The following is a 21,355-nucleotide window of genomic DNA, read 5'->3' as shown; positions in this document are numbered from 1 at the left end:
CGTTTAATAATTGCCATTTTTTTTTGGGATGGGGGTACTTTTTCATAAAACTCCCATTAGTTTTTCTATTCCAAATCTTCCGCCATTCATTTTTTTGTCTGGGAAAAGCTCAATCTGCGGGTGCAGCGAAATGAGATGGATGTCTGTGTTGCTTTCCACAGCTTTCTTGATCGGTAGTCCGTAGTCATGGTGCTTGTTTCAGTTGCACGCAGTTCAACAAAGGTGTGGGAAGTCACGCAGAGAAACCACTGAAGGAGCTCGTCTCCATCAAGTTCAGTAAGAACAGATCAGTTGCTTGTTTCCTTTGATTGCACGGTGACAATCAAGCTCGTAGATCTGGTCCTGAACTGGATGCAATTCAAGGACTGAGACATTGGAAGACTTTGCAGGAAAGAAAAAGATGAAAAGTGGTCAGTATTACTGATTATAATCACAGAGATGTTTTAAAGATAATCTTGCGTCAGATAACTTGTTGAGCTGCGAATTATAATTTAGTTTACTGATTCTAATTGCACATGGCCAGTGAATTCTCAGTCGAAATTGTTTCACGAAGAGGAAGAGCTTACTCCAACTCAAACTTTCCCCACTGCCAGTTAGTCAATCAATACAAGACCCATCAGCGATCGAAATATAGGAAACGTCGCAGTCGTGATGAGAAAGAACAGTTGACAGAGATTAGGATTGGGATCAGGAAGGTAGCCAGTCACTTTCCTTTGCGTTTAGGAACACTTGCGTCCTGCTTTTCCATTTAGTTAATGAGTGATGGCTAAACAAGGATGTGACAATCACTCACTCCCCTTCCCTATCCAATTTTCCACGGTGAAGCAGGATGGAGGAACAGAATCGATGTCAGTAGGTAAGCTGCTACCTTTGCACTCTTCAAAGTTGAAATTACAATCCTCTGCTGCCTTTGCCATGTCCTAGGTTTTGGTTTGAGGGAGTATAGATGAGGAGATGGGTGGAGAAAGGGAAAAGAAGTAGGATTGCTTGGAGGAAGGAGAAAAGGTGCAATCTTTAGGAGGTCCGAGATCGTTCCCATTTGAATTGAAGATGCTACGGAATGATCGTCTTGTTTAGGAGTTTCTTTTATCGGATGGTGTCGATCTTTAGATGGCAAAGAGGTTTGGTAAAGCTGCTTCCTTTGGGCACCGAACTCGGCGTTTCTACTGTCCTATGTTTTGATTTGGAAAGGAGACAGTATAAATGAGGAAATAGGAAGAGAGGGGATAAAAGTTGGAGGTTTGAGAGCAGTTGGGAGTTGTAAAAAGTGCGATTTTTTTTCGTCTTGTTGTATGTTTTTGATTTTGGTGAAGACAGGAATACAGATTGGATTCGAAAGGTGCGATTTTTGTCGAGTCAAGTCCACGAAGGTCCTGCCGATGGCTGGAGAGCGGAATCTCAACGATGGGGTGGTGGGCGTCGGCTCCGGCTGTGTCGTGTCTGAGAACGAGGATTCCTTCTCCTCCCGCTCCGTCGCCGAGGCATCCGAAGAAGGGGAGCTTCGTCCCGGCGCCATGAGGATCTTTGGGTTCTCCATCTCCGGCGGCAGAGAGGATAGTCCTGCCGTCGAAAAGGAACCCTACGTCGTAACCCGCCAGTTCTTTCCCGAGGGAGGTGGCTCCTCGCCGGAGCCGGAAGCGGACGGGAGGCTGTTGGAGGAGCCGCAGGCCGCTAAGAAGAGCCGGAGGGGGCCGCGGTCGAGGAGTTCTCAGTTCCGCGGCGTCACTTTCTACAGGAGGACCGGGAGATGGGAATCGCATATCTGGTCAGCTTCCTCTTCTTCTGCGATGGCTTCAACCTCTACCAAAGATTGCATTTTTAGCATCCTTCGATTACTTTTTCTGGCTTCACGTCAATCTTGTTTCCACCCATTAATTTTCAGGGATTGCGGAAAACAAGTTTATCTGGGTAATGTTAACACGACGTGGTTGAAATGTTTCATCTTGTTTCTTATTTGAATCAAAACCCTAGAAATCAAACACTGAATGTTTCAAGCTCGTTGACTTGTTTCCTTGCAATTTGTTTCTATAGGTGGGTTTGACACTGCACATGCTGCAGCAAGGTTTGCTCTACTGACCCTGCTTCATTGTTTGATTCTTCATCTAAATGCATCTCAACGCAGGGCCTATGACCGAGCAGCGATCAAGTTCCGCGGAACAGATGCAGATATTAACTTCGATCTGGATGATTATAAAGAGGATCTAGGACAGGTGAGACTGAGTAGGGCATTTGCATGATGAATCACACTGCTTCATGAACTTAACACACATGTTTCTATGGCTGAACGCAGATGAGGAATCTCACTAAGGAGGATTTTGTTCTCGTTCTTCGACGTGAGAGCACGAGCTACCCTAGAGGAAGCTCCAAGTACAGAGGAGTGACCTTGCACAAATGTGGCAAGTGGGAAGCAAGAATGGGCCAGTTCTTGGGTAAAAAGTATACTTCTGCTCTTTCTTTGAAGTAGAGTTATGGTTCATGTTCATGTTCATGTTCGATGGATGATATATTTGTTTGGGATCTCAGGTATGTCTATCTAGGTCTTTTTGAGACCGAAATTGAAGCTGCAAGGTACATAAAAAAATCTTGGTCTTTTCATGTTGGTGCACTTTGAGTGGATCATGGGGGTGTTCTCCTTTGCTTATTTGAATTTCTTCAGAGCTTATGACAAGGCTGCAATCAAATGCAACGGAAAGGATGCGGTCACAAACCTTGATCGTAGCATCTATAAGGAGCTCAACACATCCAGTGAGTTTTCTAGGGGAAGTACACTCTATTCCTTTACGATGAAATTGCTTCATTTATAACATCTCAACCAGTGAGTCGGCATTATCAGTGTGCATTATCGGTGGCATTTGTATTCAGAAATTTAACTGAAACTGTGACCGGAGATAAATTGATGATGGATAAGCTTTAGGTGCAAAATTATGTTATCTAAGTTTGAGGATAGACGATAAAATGGGTCGAACTTCAAGTCAGCAAACTGAAATCTGTGTTGTTTTAACCAGAGAGTAATTGTATGATTACAGCAAACCATGGCCAGCTTGAACACAACCTTGACCTTTGTTTGGGGAACTCAGGGTACAAAGGAAATCCTCTCGAGTCGATGATCAGTGAGTCCCGCTGGAATAGCACCATTAAATCTAAGGTATAATTTCTTTCTGACCTCAATTTTCTAGCCTCATTGCTAGAAATCGATTTCTTTTGGCTTCAGTCTCATTGCTAAAGAAAGATAGTTTCACAAACCTATAATTTTGCTTGTTGAAACCACTTAATGCTGTTTCTTCACCTCCTAGTTTGATGAGAAACTCCAGCTTCCTGAGGAGAAAAACAACACGAGTAGCTTTACGCATGGCAATGCTCTATCTTCCTCACCATTTCAGTTTCCTCCAATGAATTTGCCTCGAGCGAATCAGGTAAGCTTCCTCTGATTGAAGCAAATACTGGTTGTTTCTCTATTTCATGGAAGCTGATGACTGCCCATTAAGTATTCCAAATTGGACCATAGAATTTCAGTTAGGTTAGGTTCTTTCTAAACAACCCTTGGTTTTGTTTGGTGAAAAGCATAAATCTACTTCCATTGGTTTGATATTCTTAATTGCATCTTACCCGAGAAGCAAACCTAATAAGTAATGTAATTATCTTTATGACAACTACATTGTTTATGGTTATTGGTTAATCATAAATGAGTCATAAAGTGACATGAATACAAAGACAAAGTGATCTAATCTTAACTGATAATTATAGACTTAAATAGCTAAAACATGGTACAAAACTTGCAAGTTCAAATACATTTGCATATTTGGATGCTGACTGAGTAGAAGCATTCGATAAACTCTAGCCTGATTCAGTTTTAATAACTCCAAACCAAATACAAACTACTGTAAAACCAAACTGTCATTTTTTTGGAGAATGTTCTTGTTCAGTTGTTCTGTTCAAATCAAAACAGACAGAAACTTTTCGATCTACTTTTTCTGGTTTTGATTTTGTTTCTTATAAACCAACTGCCTTCCCTCAACTCTCCTTTGGCTCGTTGATGCAGAATCCAAGCAGCAGCAATGGAGTTGCAAGGCCTGGAGGAGCAGGGTTTTTGTACAACTTCATGGCCAGCAACAACAAGAGACCCATTTGGGTTGGCGAAGCAGCAGCAGCAGCAGGAGGAATCAATCATCACCTGCCATGCCATCCACCACATCACTCGATCATGGTTTTGCAGCATCATCAGGATTCCCACAAGTAGTGGCAGCAGCAGCAGTAGAAGAAGAAGAGGCCAAGAACTCTTCTTCTGCCCAATGAAGGACCCATTTTGGCTTTTGTTTTCTCCTAGTTTTATGGAAGTGTTTCTGACTCTTATTTTTATGGAAAAGCTTCATGTTGTCCAAATTTGATCTTTGAGAAGAAGTTTCAAGTTCATTAATTAGTGTTTATGTTCTTATCTTGTTCATTTGTGGCAAGAATTTTAGCTGTGAATGATTTAGAGTAACACTGGCCCTGTTAATTAGTGAATGATTTATGTTCTAATCTTGTTCAATTAAGGACCCATTTAAATAGCTGTGAATGATTTTGGTTCAAACTATTTTTAAAAAAATTTGGGAAGGTGTGTTTTGAAAAACGTAACAGATTTAAAAACTTTAGTGTGCGAAATGATATTTTTGAAAACTATTATATTACTCTAGTAGGAGGAGGGACGCAACTGAAAATTTTGATACAAAATGGGGCAAAGTAAAATTTCCACTAAACTGTAACATTCTCCCGTGGTTCCTGCTCGCTCGTTCTCTAGGCGTTCCTTTTCCTTGAAGCGACCGCATCAGAAAACCCTCGCGTTCCTCTTTGATCCCCGCAGCGATTCCTTCGGTGCGTTCCTCTCTTGATCTCTCCGGCTTCTTCATCGATTTCTCTTTGATTTATTGTTTCCGTCCTTGCTTCGTGAGTTCACCGTAGTTTTAACCTAGCATCCCTGACTCGCTTCGGTTTTTTTACTTTCTGCGGATTTTCCGTAAATTTTTGCGGGTAAAAATGTGTTCTTTGGATGTGGGGTTCGTGATTGCTTCCTTAAATTAACAGCCGTTTTGTGGTCTGTGCTACGGTATCTGCATCCCTTTTCTGCTGTGATCTTTCATTTCTATAGCTTTTCCATTTTATTCTTGTAATTTTCTTGTGTTTGATGCTTCAGATTCAAGGCGTCATCGTATCTCCTGACTCCACTAGCGTAGTAAGGCATTCATTGTGCTCTTTTGCCAATCACGCGAGCGGCATAAATTGTTTCCCCAATTCTATATTTTGCTAATACTACCAAGCATAGTAGAATGATTGTGAACCTATTTTCCCTCCCTCCTTGATTGCTTTTGTGGTCGTCTATGAAGTTAAAATTTCTTAATGATGTACTTGTTCGTGTTTTATTGCTTTACACTTAGATTGTTCTTCTCTGTCACTGCAAAATTATCTGCTACTGCAAGTTCAATCTTGTCTTTTGTCATTTGTTCGTCTAATGCTTGAGCTTGACTAAATACAGAGGATACACTGTGGCAAGTTCAATGTTTAGGGAACTTACTCCTCGTTCTACTATTATTATTACCTTGCAGTTCAGGACATTAACACTTTCAGTGCATGAATAGTACAATCATGAAAAGAAATTTCAATAATGTTTAAAAAAATCAGGAAAGAAACAGTAATGCATTCTTTTTCCTAATATTAATACGTGCTATTAGTTGGATGTTACTAGACTGGACTTTTAACTCAGGCTGTTTTATTATCTCTTTCTCAACTATATCTATTGGATCTTTGTAAGTTTAGCCTTACTGGATTGATCTTTTCATACTTATGGATGACATTGCTAAGAAGAATAGAGTATGCTTTAATATTTTTCTGTTCTCCGAGTGCAACAAATGTTAGATATTATAATAATGACTATACAGTCTACTACATATATATAAAAATTTGGAGTGTTTTGCTATCAGTATATTGTGTGAGGGAACAAGTAGGTCTTGGGGAGTTTTAGTTCATCTTTTGATGCTTATCAATACCATTACTTAGAAAACTACGATATGTACACCATGTTTTCTTTCATCTCAATGTATAATTGAAAATTTACAGTTTCTAATAAGGATTATGAAATCTTCAATTACATATACAAATTTCAGAGTGGTCTTCAATTACAGTTCTTGAGTATTTTATTGTTGAGCCAATCTGTTATATGTCATGCATGCATATTTTTAATATAATGCAATGGTAAGCGGAAATATCATGTGTATTTGTGTCTATTTTCTGCCTTCATAATTAACTAACTCTCTTGCCATAGACTCATAGTGACATCGGGAGAAATTGAAACTTTTCCTTTGCAACTATCTTGACAGACATGCACTAACATAACAATGATTGCTAACTAATATTTCATAAGTTTTTCATTTACTTCAACTTGTTTACCTTCTAGAAATGGAAATTGTGTTTTTCCACTCATTGTAATTTCATTCTTGCTTTGGTGTTGCCATCCTATTAATTAATATAACAACTCAGTATCAGTTTGTTGCTGTTGCAGACTATTGTTTGTTGGCTAGCTACGAAGAATGGTTTCCTTTGAGATGAATGATCAAAAAAGTATGGATTTCTTTCTAAAATGAATATCTACTGCTTTCTCATGTTCATTGTATGCTCACTTGGATGAGTTGAAAATACTTCCCAAGTCAAGTTTCTAACGTTTACCTGTGTACAACATGAACTTGAAGGCATCTGTAACCTTTTGAGATAGAAAACAATCATGTTCTATCTACAATTTTTTTTCCTTGCTTTTCCTTTTATCTAAGTTAATTGTGTTGGCTTGCTATTTATATCTGTAACTTCGATAAGTTGCCATGTGACCATTAGCGTGTTTCTATAAACTATACAAAAAGAAAAATCCAAGGAGAAGTAATTGAATGGTTAACATAATGAGCTTGATCAAATATTCTTTGGAAGGAGACGAATAAGCATATGCATGTAAATGTATCTTCTAATAGCTTAAATTTCAAATTCAGTAGTTTCTCAATGAAAGAAATAGTGGCACCTTAATAGTCTTTGATTCAAGAAATAGGTTCACAGTGAAAGATATGTGATTGTCCCAACTAAATTCCTTCTTGCCTAGAAAACCTAAATCTAGTTAGAATTCTTTTTATCGGCTCATCAAATCACACTTTGCTTTTTTTTTATTCACTAGATTCTTTTTTTGGTTTGCATGGACATGAATTTCAATAGTAGTTGTTGGTGTATTTAGTCAGTAATGTTTCTTCTCTATATGCTCTGATCGTCAAGTTTCAGTGCACTGTCTATGACTGCAGTGCTTGGCGGCATCATAGGCATCTATTATATCTTATATTTCTGTTACTTAAGTCAAAGAAGCTATATATATTTGTTTAGTGCAACCTACACAAGTACCTTTTATGCCACCAAACCATGATGATTCTTCACTCTTCAGTTGCTAAAGAAAGAATTATTGAGCATGTTATCAAATCTGTACCGAGACCTGTATCAAGGATCCTTGGTTATGACTCCATAAAGAAAACATGAAACTCAAAATAGTGCTTAGATTCTCTAGCACGGAACTTCATAGATTTTGTATAATTTGTAGGTTGATTAATATAGTAGGTTTTGACTCTTCATCTTAGTCCACTGACTTCAGTTTTCCTTCTCAGAGATTGGTCTGGGATTGACTGGATTCGGTATATTTTTCTCATTCTTGGGAATCATTTTCTTCTTTGACAAAGGGCTTTTAGCAATGGGAAATGTGAGTTTTATAATATTCATATTTTCTCGGTCTTTTTCTCTCTAAAGTGCTCCTGACTGTTTGCTTTACGCTTTTGTGTTCTACCAGATTCTCTTTCTATCAGGTCTCATGTTGACCATTGGTCTCAAGTCCACGATGCAGTTCTTCACAAAGCCTAAGAATTACAAGGTTTGCTCATTTCTTCTAAATTCGTCTACCATGTTTCAATGAGCTATATCACTTATTAATTTTATCTCTAATTTGACAGGGTACGATATCATTTGGAGTTGGTTTCTTTTTAGTCCTGATTGGCTGGCCTATTTCAGGCATGATCTTGGAGTCATATGGCTTCATTGTTCTCTTCAGGTGACTGTTTCGTTCGATATGTAGGCTAATGATTTTGTAATCAGTCCATTTGGTGAAAGAAAAGTTTGATTATTCTAGTAATTTGCCTGTCCAATACATCCACTTTTTCTTTCCAAAACTTTTAGGCTGGCTCACCTCTCCATAACAACTAACCTTTTTTTTTTCATCATACTGTTTTGATCATTGAGACTTTGTGTGGGTTTATCATCTGTCTTGCTATAACCTTCTTGCTTTGGTTTACTTCGCAGCGGCTTTTGGCCCACCCTTGCAGTCTTCTTACAAAGGATCCCTGTCTTTGGCTGGCTATTCCAACAGCCATTCATCACATCGGTAATGACATATGTATCGCAAAAATTTTGATTTCGTAGTTTGCTCCTCTAGATTCTCTCTTGATTACATGTTTGGATTTCTCTTCTTCCAGTTACTCGAACGATTTAGAGGCAAGCGAGTTCCTGTGTAACCTTTCACTAAGTAACAGCTCTGCAAAATGCAACTTGAAATTACAGCTACTTGTTTGTAACTTTCGATACTAAATGAAATATTTGCCTGTTCATATATGTATGAATATGATAGATTGTTGTTTCATTTGTTTTTTATTCTTCCGAGAGCTGTATAAGCATTGTTGCTCTTGTTTATTGTCTGTCTTATCGCTTAAGCAATAAATCGCATATAAAATCACACGATGTATCGATAAAAAAGCATCATCTTGACATGTCTAACATCAAAATTATACATAAAACTTTATTGTCAAGCAAGATTGTGTACATACCATTACACACCAAATAACAAACTCAATCCAAGAGACCAAAAACTAGACATCTTCATTCACATCTTTCTCACAATTTGGAAAAGTGATAAAAGAAAAAAAAAGAAGATAAATGACAAACAGATAGAAAACTACTCATCCATAATTCTAAAAGAAGTGATTTGTCTAAGTTGTTTAGGAAAAAAATCAATATCACTAAAGTAAAATTTTCCCCCAATGCTTTGCATCTTCAGGCTGGAGAGTTTAGTTGAATTGCTAGTTTAAGGGCTGATGCAGTAGTCAGCATGCTATGCATCAGAAAAGTAGTACTGGTTCAAACGATACTCCGAAGAGGATGAGTTCTCAGCTGACTCCTCATTATTGTTTCATCGCTATGTCGAATCCACTCCGACAATCGCCATGGTTTCTGCCATTTCCACTTGAATTGAAGCAGCCATTGGTGATGACTTCTCTTCCACCTCCAAAGCTTGCCTCCTTGTCCTATTGCTGCTACCTTCTTCCCCATGCTCAAATGCCCAATTGGGGCCATCTGCATGAGGAAACATAAAAGAGATGAAAATACCGAATGAAATCTCAAATTGCTAGTGTTTACACAATCGAAAATATGCGATGATGTTATCAATGAGCTGAAGACAATCGGAAATTCTATGCACAGTTGAATCAACTAACTCAAGATAGTACAGCAAGCGAAACGAAAACTCGAGTCTAGCAAGGATATGACAAGGAAGTGGATCCAAATGTCATGAAGTCTCAACTCTGAATGCCGAACTAAGTCGAAAAAGAATATGTGAAGAGTCAAGTAGTGTGTTCACCTTCATTTGCTGCTTGTTGAATGCTGCAGTTCCACGAATTGGACTACTGGCAATGCCAGCAGTGTAGTTTAGTTGCTTTTGAGCTGGGAGTGGTATCGGAGACGATGATTTTTGTTCGGTGCAGTTCTTCAGTGAGCCATTTGACCTCATCTGCAAGTTACAACTAAAGGAGTAAAGGAGAAGCTATACACAAACAAACTTTTACTAGGTTAGCACATTTTCTCCTACTTCAGAGGATAGTGATCAAAGAAATATATAAGCTATACACAAACAAACTGGTGAAACTGTAGCATTTTCTTTTCCAAATTATAATTCTACCATCCTGAAGAACTCATACTTCATTTGGCTTGTCTTATCCTTCCATACAAAGTAAATCTTTAATGTTACTGTTTTGTACTAGTTTGTGAAGAACTTACTGGAGACGATGTGGGTACTGCAATTGCAACAGTTTGCTCTCTCAATTTTCGCTCTTTCTCCATTTCTCTTCTTCGCGCTTCACTCCGTTGAAGAAGACCAATTAGCTCATTTAGTTGTTCTTTCAGTTCATCGACGTGAATTTCCTTCTCCTTCAGTTGGCATCTGTTTCCAAACATATTACGATACAATTATAACTGTAAAAGTCATCCTAAACCATACCAAATGTCTACATAGCTGCTAACTCTAACATTGTCTTGTTTTTCCTGACATTCAATCAGCAACTTCTGTGCACTGTCTTCATTTTAATTTTCTATGCAATATATTTCAATGGATGATTATCTCTGATCGATAAGTCACTCCTCCAAACAATAAGGTTTGGAGTGAAGTTGTTTTGTTAAGTAGATAAGAAACCCAAAATCATGATGTTCGGATTAAATATTAGAACTTCAAACCTTGAATCTGCAGCAACATTAAACATGTACTGAAGCAGGCACTTTGCATCGCCCAGGGACCGCAACTGATTCCATCTTCCACGTCCGGTGAATGCACGGTCTCGTTCTTCGGCCTCTGATAGCTGGGCAGCCATTGCAACAAGTGTGTTTGAAGAGACAGCCACCATGTTCTCCAGTGAAGAAATTCTCGCTAATCGTGCACTCTGAGACATTGTGGATAATCTAATGCAGATGACAAATAAGGGAGAGGATCAAAAGACTAATTTCATAGAATAGCACAGAATAATAGTATATGAATTGAAACATAGAAATCTAAGGATGATCTACTTTGAGTTTCCATTCCTTCCTCCCGGAGAGCTGACAACCGCGGACAAAACATCCTCTTGTTTCAAAAAAGAAAGTTCATTTGCCAAAGAAGCTCTCCTGATGAAAAGTATCGATTCAGGAAATGCAACAGACATACACAATTGGAACTGAAACATACTAGAAGCCTTCAGGTACACACATTTTACTTTGCTTCTCGTATTCACTTTGAACTTCATGCATATGCGTTAAAACTTCTACCTCATGATCAAGCCACTGTTGTAGGGTCTTTTCGTTGATCTGAAAGTGTAAAACTGAAGTCAATATAAACTGAGTCTCCTCGCTTATAGATCAACATTAGTTACCTGAATTGCTGGAGAAGTTCCCATAGAAAAGACTAGAAAAGCAAAAAACAAGTAAAGAATCAAAGATTTGGTGCAGAATGAAGTGTGAATTCAGGATATGTTAAAATGATGAACGTACCAGGGTTCTCATGTGATGAGGATTTACGAGCTTCTAGCAATTCTTTCAGTTTCTTGGTAGCCATTGCGGCCTCTTCTGTCTTCCTTTGAAGAGCCTGTAGAAGAAATATTTCATGTTAAAAACCAGTCCAATACAGTATAATGACTATATAACTAAAAGGAAAATGGAACATTAAGTTCAAGTTTTCAACAACATATTTTCTATAAAGAACCTAGACAAGAAGCGCCAGAATCGCCAAAATTTGTACAATGTGATGTTCAAAGACTTAAATTTACACCTGGTTATGGAAGAAGAACTAATATGAGCAAATCACACAGTTTGTTGTATCTATCTTTGGTACACAGTCTCATGACATACTATAGAAAGTGACCAGTAGCAAAGATAAAAGATAATTAAACTAGGAGATTTGAAAAGGATATTGCCTCATCCATTTGGAAGAAAATAACTAGGAGCCATAGAGAAATAATAAATAATCAACCAAATTGATCTTTATATACAACAATAGCAACTAAGCATAGCAAATGAATCCTCTCTGAAGCAAATTATAGCCTACCATTTTCTGTCGCTGATTTAAGCCCTGAAGTTTCTTTCGCTCATATTCATTTCTCCTTCCTTCTCTCCTTAACTGCTTGTGCAAATGCATCAATATTGAAATAAAATTAGTTAAGAAGTTTGAGATCCAAAAATTCCTTATAAACACAAATTAGCATCGTAAAGGTGGTCTTATTATTGCTTAACAATGAATTAGTAAAAATGCAGAACATCCTAGTTACATCATGCAACATTTAGCAAGTTGACTTTCCATAATTTTAGTTTAGCAGACTTCTTTTTTTCCTTTATTAACATGAAGCTACATGCATAATACATGTATGATGCACCTGTTGAAGTTCCTTCTCACGAGAAGCCTTCCAATCGCGAAACTGTCCTGCCTCTTGTTTCATCTTGTGTTGCAATTGAACCTGAAGGAAAGCACTGTCACTCTCACTGTCATATAGAACCCAAATGCACTACTATGACAATAGATATTAATCAAATAATAACCTTTTGAGCTTTAATAAATTGTATTTCATCTTGCAGCTTCTTTGCTGCTTCATCACTCCTTTGCTTTTGCTTTAAAAGTTGAACATGGTTCTCCTGTTTCTTCTTAAGATCCATAATCTGCAAGAATGATTTGGCACACATTAAATACAGAAAGAATCAATCAAAATGTAAGCAAATCATAGCAAATGCTACAATCAAATAATAGTAAATATAAGAATCATGTACAAAAAGAATAGTGAACCTTACCTGTGTTTCCGGGGTTTTCAGTTTCTGCAAGTAGTTTTCCGGCAATTTATGTGTGTGACCATCAGTGTTGGCAGAAGGCTTTTCGACTTGAGCAAGCAGCCTGTCTCTCTCTCGCTGAAGCACCAGCCATAACACCATCCATAAGTTCAATAAAAGTACAAAAAGGCAATAGATGAATCAAAAAAATCATTAAAGAAACTTCGAACAACCTGAACTGTTTTTTTCTCTTCTTCAAGTTCCATAAGCTTCTTTCCAAAGTGTTGTTTAAGGATGAGACAGTTACCTCCAAACATTTTCATCTCGGACTGCAGAGGAACAAATCCAAGTTGTCAGCAAGCTAACTTTATTTTAATAGAGAAGATCATATGCCATTGAATTGTACTAAATTTGACCAAAGTGAAGTTCACATAAAAGGAGTATATATTTAGTGTCAACATGTGATATTTGATTGGAGTCATAAGTGACATTTTCATGCTTGAGAAAGTGAAATGTAGTTCATCAAGTATGCTCCTTGCAAACATTTGATCAAGCATGTCAGGTACATAAAATACACTAATTTGAGCCCTGATCTAAAGAAACACAACTTACTTTTAGGATTGGTTAGATGTTTGATTAAAACATTACTTCACTTCCTCTGTGGTTGCTTATTTTTTGGTTTCAAAACGTTGCTTATTTATAGGTTTCAAAATCAAGTACAGCCTCTGATCTGGGACTGGGACACTAACAATTTACACTCAACATATAAAGGAATAAGATTTCAGTGATTGACCACGTGGAATAGGATTAACAGTTGTCCAAGTTCTTAAATCCAGATGGCACAAACCATTACAATTAAATATATGTTATTTATTAGGATCTATTGTTTAAGTCTAATGAGCATAAGACATTGCAAGCAACTTAAAGTAAACAAAGAAGTCAACACTCATTAAACAACATCACATAATATCTAACATTCTAACTTGGGGATGTTTTGGGGTGTCAAACTTTGCTTCAAGATGTTTGTGAAGCACACCTTGTGACTCAAAAGGTTTGAAATATATGTTGACTAACTTAGAGGGATTTTTTTTTTAAATGTGAGCTGACATATATCAGATGTCTAAAAAGGATTAGGGTCCCACTAGATGGCCTAAGGGGATTGAAGTGTAATTTAGAGCTCAGGGTTTCAAACTCAATTAGATGGATGACATTTGCATTCATTTTATTTTAAGCTAAATAGATAGCTAAAAGGGATTTGGACATGGCTTTAAGCTATATTTGAAACTTAAAGGAGTCCATAAAAGAACTCCACCTCTGAGAGATGGGCAAGCTTTGCGTTATTAATGAAAGGTGGCATTGAGGTAATCACATTTGTATCATATGAACACTCATTTATATACTTCAAATCACTAAATCCACCGTTTGGATCTTCTAGTACTTGAAAAGTGAACTCTTCATCTACTCCTCCATATCTGACTTGAATACTGCCACTTGGTTCAGAAACAGTCGTGCCAACCACTTAAATTCATGCCCATGTTAAATACATGTAAGAAGGTCAAAGTGACAACTTAAACCTACATGTGCTGTTCTTTATGAATGATGTGTCATACATTAAAGGAACTATATAATTCATCTAGATGGTCATTGAATAAACTAGCAAATGCATACTATTTTAAAAGTTTGTAGAAGTTTTATTTGTTACCTCTTTCTGCTCTAGTTGCCTATTTAACTCCTTCAATTCCTTGCCCATCAAATCTTGCGACATTTGGTATTCCCATTCTTTGACAATTTCTTCGTCGCTTCCACTTGAACTATCACCTGGTGCAATAGATGGACAAAGTAAAACTTAGAAAAGCAAACCACAAATAAACATAGTTTTAACAAAGAATATAAAATAGTATAGCAATTAAGCCGTGTTTATGAAACATCTTAGAGAATTGCCTTCTAGGATCTCAACCATTTCGTAGCCTATCTTTTCGGTGCTTTGCAAGCTCCTTCTCAACCCTTCTATGTTTGAAAAGCTGGTTCTATCTTTCTGAAATAACAATTATCAAAGGCATTATACCATCTATGGGATCGATAAAAACATTCAAAAAATATTGCGCTCCTCTCAGTCAGTACTAAAATGCCAAATTTTTCCATGTAAAAAAACAAAGATGTTTCTTGTACCTGAAAATCTTTTTCAAAATGCTCACTAGATTGACAATTACGGTACTCATAGAGCTCCCTACATAGATCATCATTGGTAGCTTCTAGCCAAGAGATTCTATCTTTCAGAACCTACAGAGTAGAGGCACAAAAGGAGCTAACAAATGAGCATGTGAGAAATTCTTTGAATTAACAAACACAATCTAAACATGGAGACCTAAAGAAGATGGTTGACCAACAGATAAGGTATCAAATGATTTCATTTTCTTATTTTTAGATGTTCTACTATGTATTTGGCCAGTAGTCTTCAGGATAGAGTTGACCTTGTTCAAATTTGAATTCAAAAAGGTTCTAGATCATGAATATGGAACATTCAATTGACAGCCTAACAATTTACAAACTTTTCATAGGACTCATTCTAAGCTGGAAGTTGATTCTGGTTTGCATGATCTGGCATAGAAGATAACTTAATAGTCCGAATATCTCATTTTTTGTGCATATAAATGCCATTGGGAAGAAGTTAAATGCAATGGATGCCCTATAGAGAAAGATATTACCTTAATCTCATCAGATGTAGTTCCTACACTACGCGAACAGGCCAGTTCTGCCTGTAAAGATTCAATGTGTTGGCGCATCCTCTGTATCTCATCAGATATTGGGTTCCTATTAACCTGGATAGAGATCTATCGTATGAGAATAGTTGCTTGCAAGAAAGAATAATATTCTCAATGGAACACAAACATTTTGTTTTTTTTAGGCCTACTTACCCCTTGACATTTAGCTTTTAAAAGACATCAACAGTCGATAAAAGAATAATATTCTCAATGGAATAAAATTTAAGACAATAGCTTTAAAAAGAGAGCAACAATCAAGAATCTCACAATGGGCTTATTCTCAATGTTGCGAGCTCGATTGGCATATTTCAGTGTGTTAAGTGTTTCCTCTGCATTGATATCTGCTGGGCTGATACATGCTGGACAAAATGATGCAACCAAACATTTAAATTCAGGTTTGAGAATCAAAAGTGAAAGATTCAATTTGATTTTCTTTAACTGTAAATGTTCTTCAAGCACATTGCAATCACCATGTGGAAATAATGGTTCGATCTTTAGAAATTAATATATTCGAAATGTTATTCAGATGCAAGAACAGTGAGAAGTTATAAAGAAAAAATAAAAGGTAATCATATGTAAAAGATATAGTACCTATCATTACTGTCCTGCTGTTTCCACCAAGAGAGTCCTGCCAAAGTTAAAGCAGAAGACAGTTACAGGAGTTTTCCTTTTGCAGTTATACGAGTCACCGACAAAAGATCATTCAGCCAAACTCGAAACATTCAGCCAGCATAAGAAAAAGATCAGTCAGCCAAACTTGAAACATTCAGTTGCAAAGGATCAATCATTATTCTTAAACATATGTTGAGTGGTCACTGACTCACTGCTTCCTATTAGAAGTGTTTCATTCCACATACAATTAATATCTGAGTGAACACTAGATTTCTGAGTGCTACCTTAGGTCAGAATCTGGTTTAAGCAGACTTAGAAACAATTTTGTGAATTCTTTAATGCCATAACATCATCTAACTACAATTTTTCTAAGAATTGCGTATCAAATTTAGGTTTCTATTAATTCACTCATTTAACTACTGTAAGATTGTGATATTGAAATCCCAACCAATGCTTTTGTTAGATCAAATGAAATAGTTGCAATGCCAAATCAGATGTAATGGGTTGCATGTCTATCTTTGGTCTTTGATCAAAGGAACACTTTCTGTAAAGTGACCTCATGCTCATTTCTTACATATAAACTAAGGTTGAGAGAAGAATCAGGTGTATATTGTATATGCAATTCAATGATGAGATGGTTAGAGAACATTACATGACCTGCAATAGTCGAGTTAGCTTGCTATCACGATAAGGGACATGAGCACCTTCTTTACGCTTTCTCTCATCTCCAAGAGCACTTATGACATTGCCAAGAGCTAAAAGACCCTTGTTGATATGAACCCCTGAGGTAAGAAAGCATATGGAGTTAGTAATCTGAAAGGGTCGAAAATGTGATCATCTAATCATGTATCAAGGAACAATATACTACCTTCCTTGAACCGAAGACCATCTGAACCTGTTCTCTTTGCTCGCTCTGATCCAGCAAGATCTACCAAATGCAGCTTCGCACAAAGAAAGTCTTCATTTATCTCCTCAATTGGAGAACCATCAGCTGTGTAACATGGGTTAATTTTCTGCAACTGCTCCAATGTGATAGTGAAAATGGCATGGGACCGACTATTCCAGAATAAAAACACAAACAAATTCACTGTTAACCAAGCAAATTTGAAGGCAGCATAAAGATTTATCCAGATTCAAAATAAGTTGTTGAAATATATGAGCAGAACTAATGGGATCTATTGGAAACCCCACAAGTGATTAACTAGGAAGTCGGTACTCTATAGGACTGTGATATTATTATAGTTGTAATAGTACTTCAATTAGAAGGATAAACTATTACCAAATTAACAGATTAGAACACGGTTAAAAAGAGCAAACTTATGAAGAAAACTAGCATCCAGAAATTAGAAAGTATACTGCAATAATATGCCAAAATATAAGTAATATATAATGCAGTGTTTCCTTGTCAAAATGCAATAAAATTCTATACTTCCAAGTATGCATTCAGCAAGGATCAGATCAGAAAACCATGATAAACCGCGTGCATCCTAGAACATACTAGGAGATATGGTCTTCACCTTGATTGGTTGTTCATGTTTGTACTTCCAGTTGCACGACTAATAGAACCTTGCTCTAGACATGCAGCCATTTCGTTTTGGGTGCTAACATCAACTTCAGTGGACCCAGAAAGTGTTATTATGCCATTTGATGATTCACGTATTTGTACTGGAGACTTCCCAGGTGTTGCCACCTTTCCTACTTGTCCATTGCAAAACTCAACTTTGCAAAAAGTTGTAGAATCTAGCAAGTCTTTCACTTCTTCTTTCAGAATCTTGACAATCCAAGTCAAATATATGATATCAAATGAAATTGTGCTTCAAAGTTAAATCAGTAATGAAAGACTATCTGATATATTCATAGAAATCGAAAAGAAGTTAGATTACACTCATTAAAGGAAACAATAATGATAATCACAATTTTGCAAAAAGAAACAATAAAAAAAATAGACAACTGAAGATGACAGATATCTTAATTGATAGACTGTGATCATTTATAATATTTTGGGAAAGAAGTGTAACTTAAGCAAGATGTCAAAAGCAGATAAAGTTTCACCTCAATGAATGAGACACGTAGATGAAATTCTGCATGATGCTTCAAAGTTTCGATCTTGCTAAACAGTGCATTCATGACCTGGGGGATAAGGCCTGTTTGAGAACTTTCCTTGAATCCAGTTCCCATGGTATATGTCTTCCCTGAACCTGTCTGTGGAACATAAAATATCAAAGATGCCAAAATCTTTAGTATACATTCTAAAATGCCACTTCATCCTTGAAAACAGCAAGTAGCTTCAGGTATTTTTCTACTGAACCTGCCCATATGCGAGAACAGTAGCATTATATCCATCGAACAAACCATCAACAAGTGGAGCAACACATTCATCAAACATGGCAGAGGATGGAGAACATGTACTCCCATATACATGATCAAAGGTAAAAGAATGGCTCCCTATTTGCACCTGCATTTTGGTAAACCCTAAATAAACACAACTTTGGAGTAGACACCATAGTGATTCTTCTAATTTTCGTATTGAGAAAAGCAATACTGTTCATGTCCTGTAACTCAATGAGATTATTCAGATTCTTCAATTACTTGCAAAAAAGTACAAGCATAAAAGCACAGACCACAGAAAGAATACTCCAACAGAAACAGGCACGCTATCCACCACTCCTTCCACTACCTCAAGAATCCATCCAGAGAAAAAAAAAAAGGAACAAGGGGCTTGCCAGAGAGGAAAAAAAAAAGAAGGATATTTGTTCACCCGTTTGTACTTTGCGTTTTAAAAGGTGTACAGTGTAATTAAGAGTTGAAAGAAAATTCAAAAATATAGAGTGAAAAGAAAGAACAGAAACACGTAGATTTTGGAGGAAGCATCATAAAACTAGATCATCTGTAATTGTCTACAAACATGTCTTAAGAACTAAAAAGAGCACATAATGGATAAACCAACTATGGTGCCTCCTAATATCCAAATGGATCAACATTAAACTCTTGGAAAATTAAAATTTTAAATTGGCTATGCAAAGTGGAAGAAACAGAGGAAGCTTGAACAATACTCAGATTTCACTGATTTGGTTAGAAATGAGAAAATAGACAGATTTTTTTTACCAAAGAGTGAACAAGAAAATTCAGACGATCTATTACTCAAGATAAGGCATTGCACGTCAAAAACAGTGAAAATTCAGTGTGTGAGACATGAGATGGAGCACGGGGTCAGACAATAGGTTTTCCAATCGCTTTGTTTGTATGGGAACAAAAACAGAAGAACACAGAAAAAGGAGCAATCAGATTGGATGGAACATGATTTATAGCGTAAGAACAAATGAGTGTTGGAAAACAAAATTTACATCACTGGTAAAAGGAACATGTTTCTTCTTCCTTCACTTGGAGGTAACCACAAAATCATTGTCCCGGCCAAGTAATGAATACTATACACAAAATGCCAAAACCACCGGTTGATGGTCGGATCGCAATCCAACGAATGGAAAATAAAAAAATAGAAATTAACCAATCAGCGTTGTCGTAAAACAAAAGGCCAGATTGACCAAAAAAAAAAGACTAGATCTTCTTCCAAACTCGACCAGCAATTTCAACTGACTGAACAATCTTGAAAACAAACCACTTTTTCCTCTATCAAATAATTAACAAGAAATTGATCATTGCAACAAGAAAAAGGAATCGTTTCAGAAGCAAAATGCAATAACCTGCGGCTTTCCAGGGACAACGACGACACATTCCTTGCAACCTTGCAGCCGCTCGTCTTCAATGAGTGGCCTGATGTGAACAGCGACGTTCACGCAGCAATGCTCCTCACTGTCCATCTCAATGTTTCCAAGGAAATCCACCAAACAACCAATTAGCCAATCAAACTACCACAGATTCAAGGAGAAACCAGCAGTGAATAGCGAACAAGGTCGAGGGTTCAAGACGACCGTGCAACAAGATTGCTCTTTTATTCCGCTATTCGAGAGGACGGCAACTACACTTACGGCTTCAGTCCGCAGCTCTTTATCACTCTCTCACAAACAACGCAAGTAGGGCTCGAGAAAACCACACCACACCTATTACTTCCTCAAAAGGTTGCTCTTTTATTGCCCTGAGGAGCAAGGCTGAGAGGTAATAACAACCCACGATGCTTAGGGAGAAAGAAAGGCGAATGTTAAGCTTGAGAATCGAGGTGAGAAAGGGAAATGAAAAAGATTGGGAGCAGAATCGAAGTCAAAAGTCAACAACACGAACTGCAGCAACAACCACGACGGATCATCACGCTTTCTTCAACTTCACTTCAAAGCTCTCCTCCTCCTCCTCCTCCTTCAGTGCAGAAGCAATGAAGGCTACACCGCGCTTCCCAAGATGCCTCCTTTCTCCCTCTCCGCCAGATGCGGGGACAGACCGAAGACAGTTGATCAGCGATGGAGCTGGCATCTAAAATGAGAAAGGTGAACGGAAAAGTGAGGCCTTGGCAATATATCAACAATGGCAACACAGCGACCAATCGCGAGCTGCAACTACTGTCATTGCCACAGACAACGGCATCTTCTTCTTCGCTGTCGCTGCCACGAAAAGCGTTCTGGTTCTTGCCGTTATTGGCGTCGTTTTCATTTCTACTCCTATAAATCCATCAATTTTCAATCTTGTCTACTTTAGAATTAATAAATTGACCAAACAAATAAATTTAGGGGGTTTAATGTTATTAACTTACTTTATTTGATAGTTGTCCTTGATTAAGGGAATTTATTGGGGGCGGAGAGTAATTAAATGTGGCTCTTTGGATTCTCTGGATTATTAATTATTTATATACATTTATTTCAGCTTCACTCTTCCTCCACTTACTTTGAATTCCAAGCGACATTGTTGGAATTTGGGCCACACTATCTTAATTTTGGATTCATATAATGCTAAACAGTCAGAATCTGATCAGCTAGAATAGAGCTTTTAGTAATTTTAAGGGTTATTATTAAGAGTATGTAAGTAATATCATATTTTATTGGTCAATTATACCTGTTCCACTTATTTTAATATTTAATTTTTAAAAATTATCACTTTATATTGATATTGATGATTAATTACATTTCCAATGATATGTATTTACAAGAGACATGCAAATTATCTCTCTATATTAATAACTAATTATATTTCCAAGATAACATGCATTTCTAAGAGATATTCATTCATTAAAGGAATCCTTTATAAATACGAATTTTCAAAAATCTTAAAAATTTTCAAGAATATGAAATGTTCTTTTTTATTGCACATACTCTATTCTTAATAAACTGAAGTTGAAGAGTCTCGTATATTTTGTAATGGTAAATCAAAATACATGGGAGACCATGCTATCATTAAGAAACTCATCTTGGGCCCCTAAGTCTAAAAATTTCATTCTCTCAATA

At 37.0% G+C, this 21,355-nt stretch overlaps 3 protein-coding genes across 7 annotated transcripts; 2 read left to right on the top strand and 1 right to left on the bottom strand.

The window, feature by feature from the left end:
* Positions 1-80: 80 nt before the first annotated feature.
* On the top strand, positions 81-4,424 carry LOC121989716 (AP2-like ethylene-responsive transcription factor TOE3). Of its 2 annotated transcripts, none has more exons than XM_042543921.1 (12): positions 81-410; positions 524-856; positions 1,318-1,765; positions 1,883-1,908; positions 2,032-2,062; positions 2,123-2,210; positions 2,291-2,436; positions 2,524-2,568; positions 2,657-2,745; positions 3,027-3,145; positions 3,294-3,413; positions 4,040-4,424. In XM_042543921.1, the coding sequence occupies exons 2-12, from the start codon at positions 763-765 to the stop codon at positions 4,235-4,237; spliced, it is 1,404 nt and encodes a 467-aa protein (XP_042399855.1). In that variant the 5' UTR covers positions 81-410; positions 524-762; the 3' UTR covers positions 4,238-4,424. The 2 variants fall into 2 exon arrangements, with proteins under 2 accessions (XP_042399855.1, XP_042399854.1); XM_042543920.1 differs by having other exon boundaries at positions 3,006-3,145.
* A 287-nt stretch (positions 4,425-4,711) lies between these two features.
* On the top strand, positions 4,712-8,733 carry LOC121989715 (vesicle transport protein GOT1-like). Of its 4 annotated transcripts, none has more exons than XM_042543915.1 (8): positions 4,712-4,851; positions 5,171-5,209; positions 6,533-6,591; positions 7,662-7,753; positions 7,841-7,921; positions 8,001-8,098; positions 8,347-8,428; positions 8,520-8,733. In XM_042543915.1, exons 3-8 carry the CDS (start codon positions 6,561-6,563, stop codon positions 8,556-8,558), a joined length of 423 nt encoding a protein of 140 aa, XP_042399849.1. In that variant the 5' UTR covers positions 4,712-4,851; positions 5,171-5,209; positions 6,533-6,560; the 3' UTR covers positions 8,559-8,733. The 4 variants fall into 4 exon arrangements, with proteins under 4 accessions (XP_042399849.1, XP_042399851.1, XP_042399853.1 ...); XM_042543917.1 differs by having other exon boundaries at positions 6,517-6,591; XM_042543919.1 differs by having other exon boundaries at positions 5,171-5,214.
* Positions 8,734-8,988: 255 nt separating this feature from the next.
* On the bottom strand, positions 8,989-20,475 carry LOC121989714 (kinesin-like protein KIN-4A). Its single transcript, XM_042543914.1, has 25 exons — positions 19,670-20,475; positions 18,277-18,423; positions 18,021-18,170; positions 17,486-17,739; positions 16,837-17,024; positions 16,626-16,750; positions 15,948-15,984; positions 15,624-15,715; positions 15,300-15,413; positions 14,764-14,874; positions 14,536-14,629; positions 14,297-14,412; positions 12,828-12,923; positions 12,619-12,732; positions 12,373-12,489; positions 12,210-12,290; positions 11,885-11,956; positions 11,332-11,425; positions 11,214-11,245; positions 11,051-11,148; positions 10,873-10,968; positions 10,546-10,767; positions 10,093-10,255; positions 9,677-9,826; positions 8,989-9,393 (listed from the first exon to the last, which is right to left on the bottom strand). Exons 1-25 carry the CDS (start codon positions 19,784-19,786, stop codon positions 9,178-9,180), a joined length of 3,096 nt encoding a protein of 1,031 aa, XP_042399848.1. The 5' UTR covers positions 19,787-20,475; the 3' UTR covers positions 8,989-9,177.
* Between the last annotated feature and the right edge of the window lie 880 nt (positions 20,476-21,355).

This window comes from Zingiber officinale, chromosome 6B, assembly GCF_018446385.1.
Source record: "Zingiber officinale cultivar Zhangliang chromosome 6B, Zo_v1.1, whole genome shotgun sequence".
NCBI lineage: Eukaryota > Viridiplantae > Streptophyta > Magnoliopsida > Zingiberales > Zingiberaceae > Zingiber > Zingiber officinale.
This window is presented reverse-complemented; position numbering and strand designations above follow the sequence as displayed.

What these genes read in the sequence shown, in the direction of transcription:
- LOC121989715 (XM_042543915.1), top strand. Translation starts at nt 6,561, where the DNA reads ATGGTTTCCTTTGAGATGAATGATCAAAAAA. An exon ending in CAAAGCCTAAGAATTACAAG is followed by an intron (nt 7,922 to 8,000) that starts GTTTGCTCATTT and finishes CTAATTTGACAG; the next exon opens with GGTACGATATCATTTGGAGT. An exon ending in GGCTTCATTGTTCTCTTCAG is followed by an intron (nt 8,099 to 8,346) that starts GTGACTGTTTCG and finishes TTTACTTCGCAG; the next exon opens with CGGCTTTTGGCCCACCCTTG.
- LOC121989714 (XM_042543914.1), bottom strand. Translation starts at nt 19,786, where the DNA reads ATGGACAGTGAGGAGCATTGCTGCGTGAACGTCGCTGTTCACATCAGG. An exon ending in TGGTCTTCGGTTCAAGGAAG is followed by an intron (nt 16,751 to 16,836) that starts GTAGTATATTGT and finishes TTCTTACCTCAG; the next exon opens with GGGTTCATATCAACAAGGGT. An exon ending in TCAACAAGCAGCAAATGAAG is followed by an intron (nt 9,394 to 9,676) that starts GTGAACACACTA and finishes TTCCTCATGCAG; the next exon opens with ATGGCCCCAATTGGGCATTT.
- LOC121989716 (XM_042543920.1), top strand. Translation starts at nt 763, where the DNA reads ATGGCTAAACAAGGATGTGACAATCACTCACTCCCCTTCCCTATCCAA. An exon ending in ACCGAAATTGAAGCTGCAAG is followed by an intron (nt 2,569 to 2,656) that starts GTACATAAAAAA and finishes GAATTTCTTCAG; the next exon opens with AGCTTATGACAAGGCTGCAA. An exon ending in ATAGCACCATTAAATCTAAG is followed by an intron (nt 3,146 to 3,293) that starts GTATAATTTCTT and finishes TTCACCTCCTAG; the next exon opens with TTTGATGAGAAACTCCAGCT.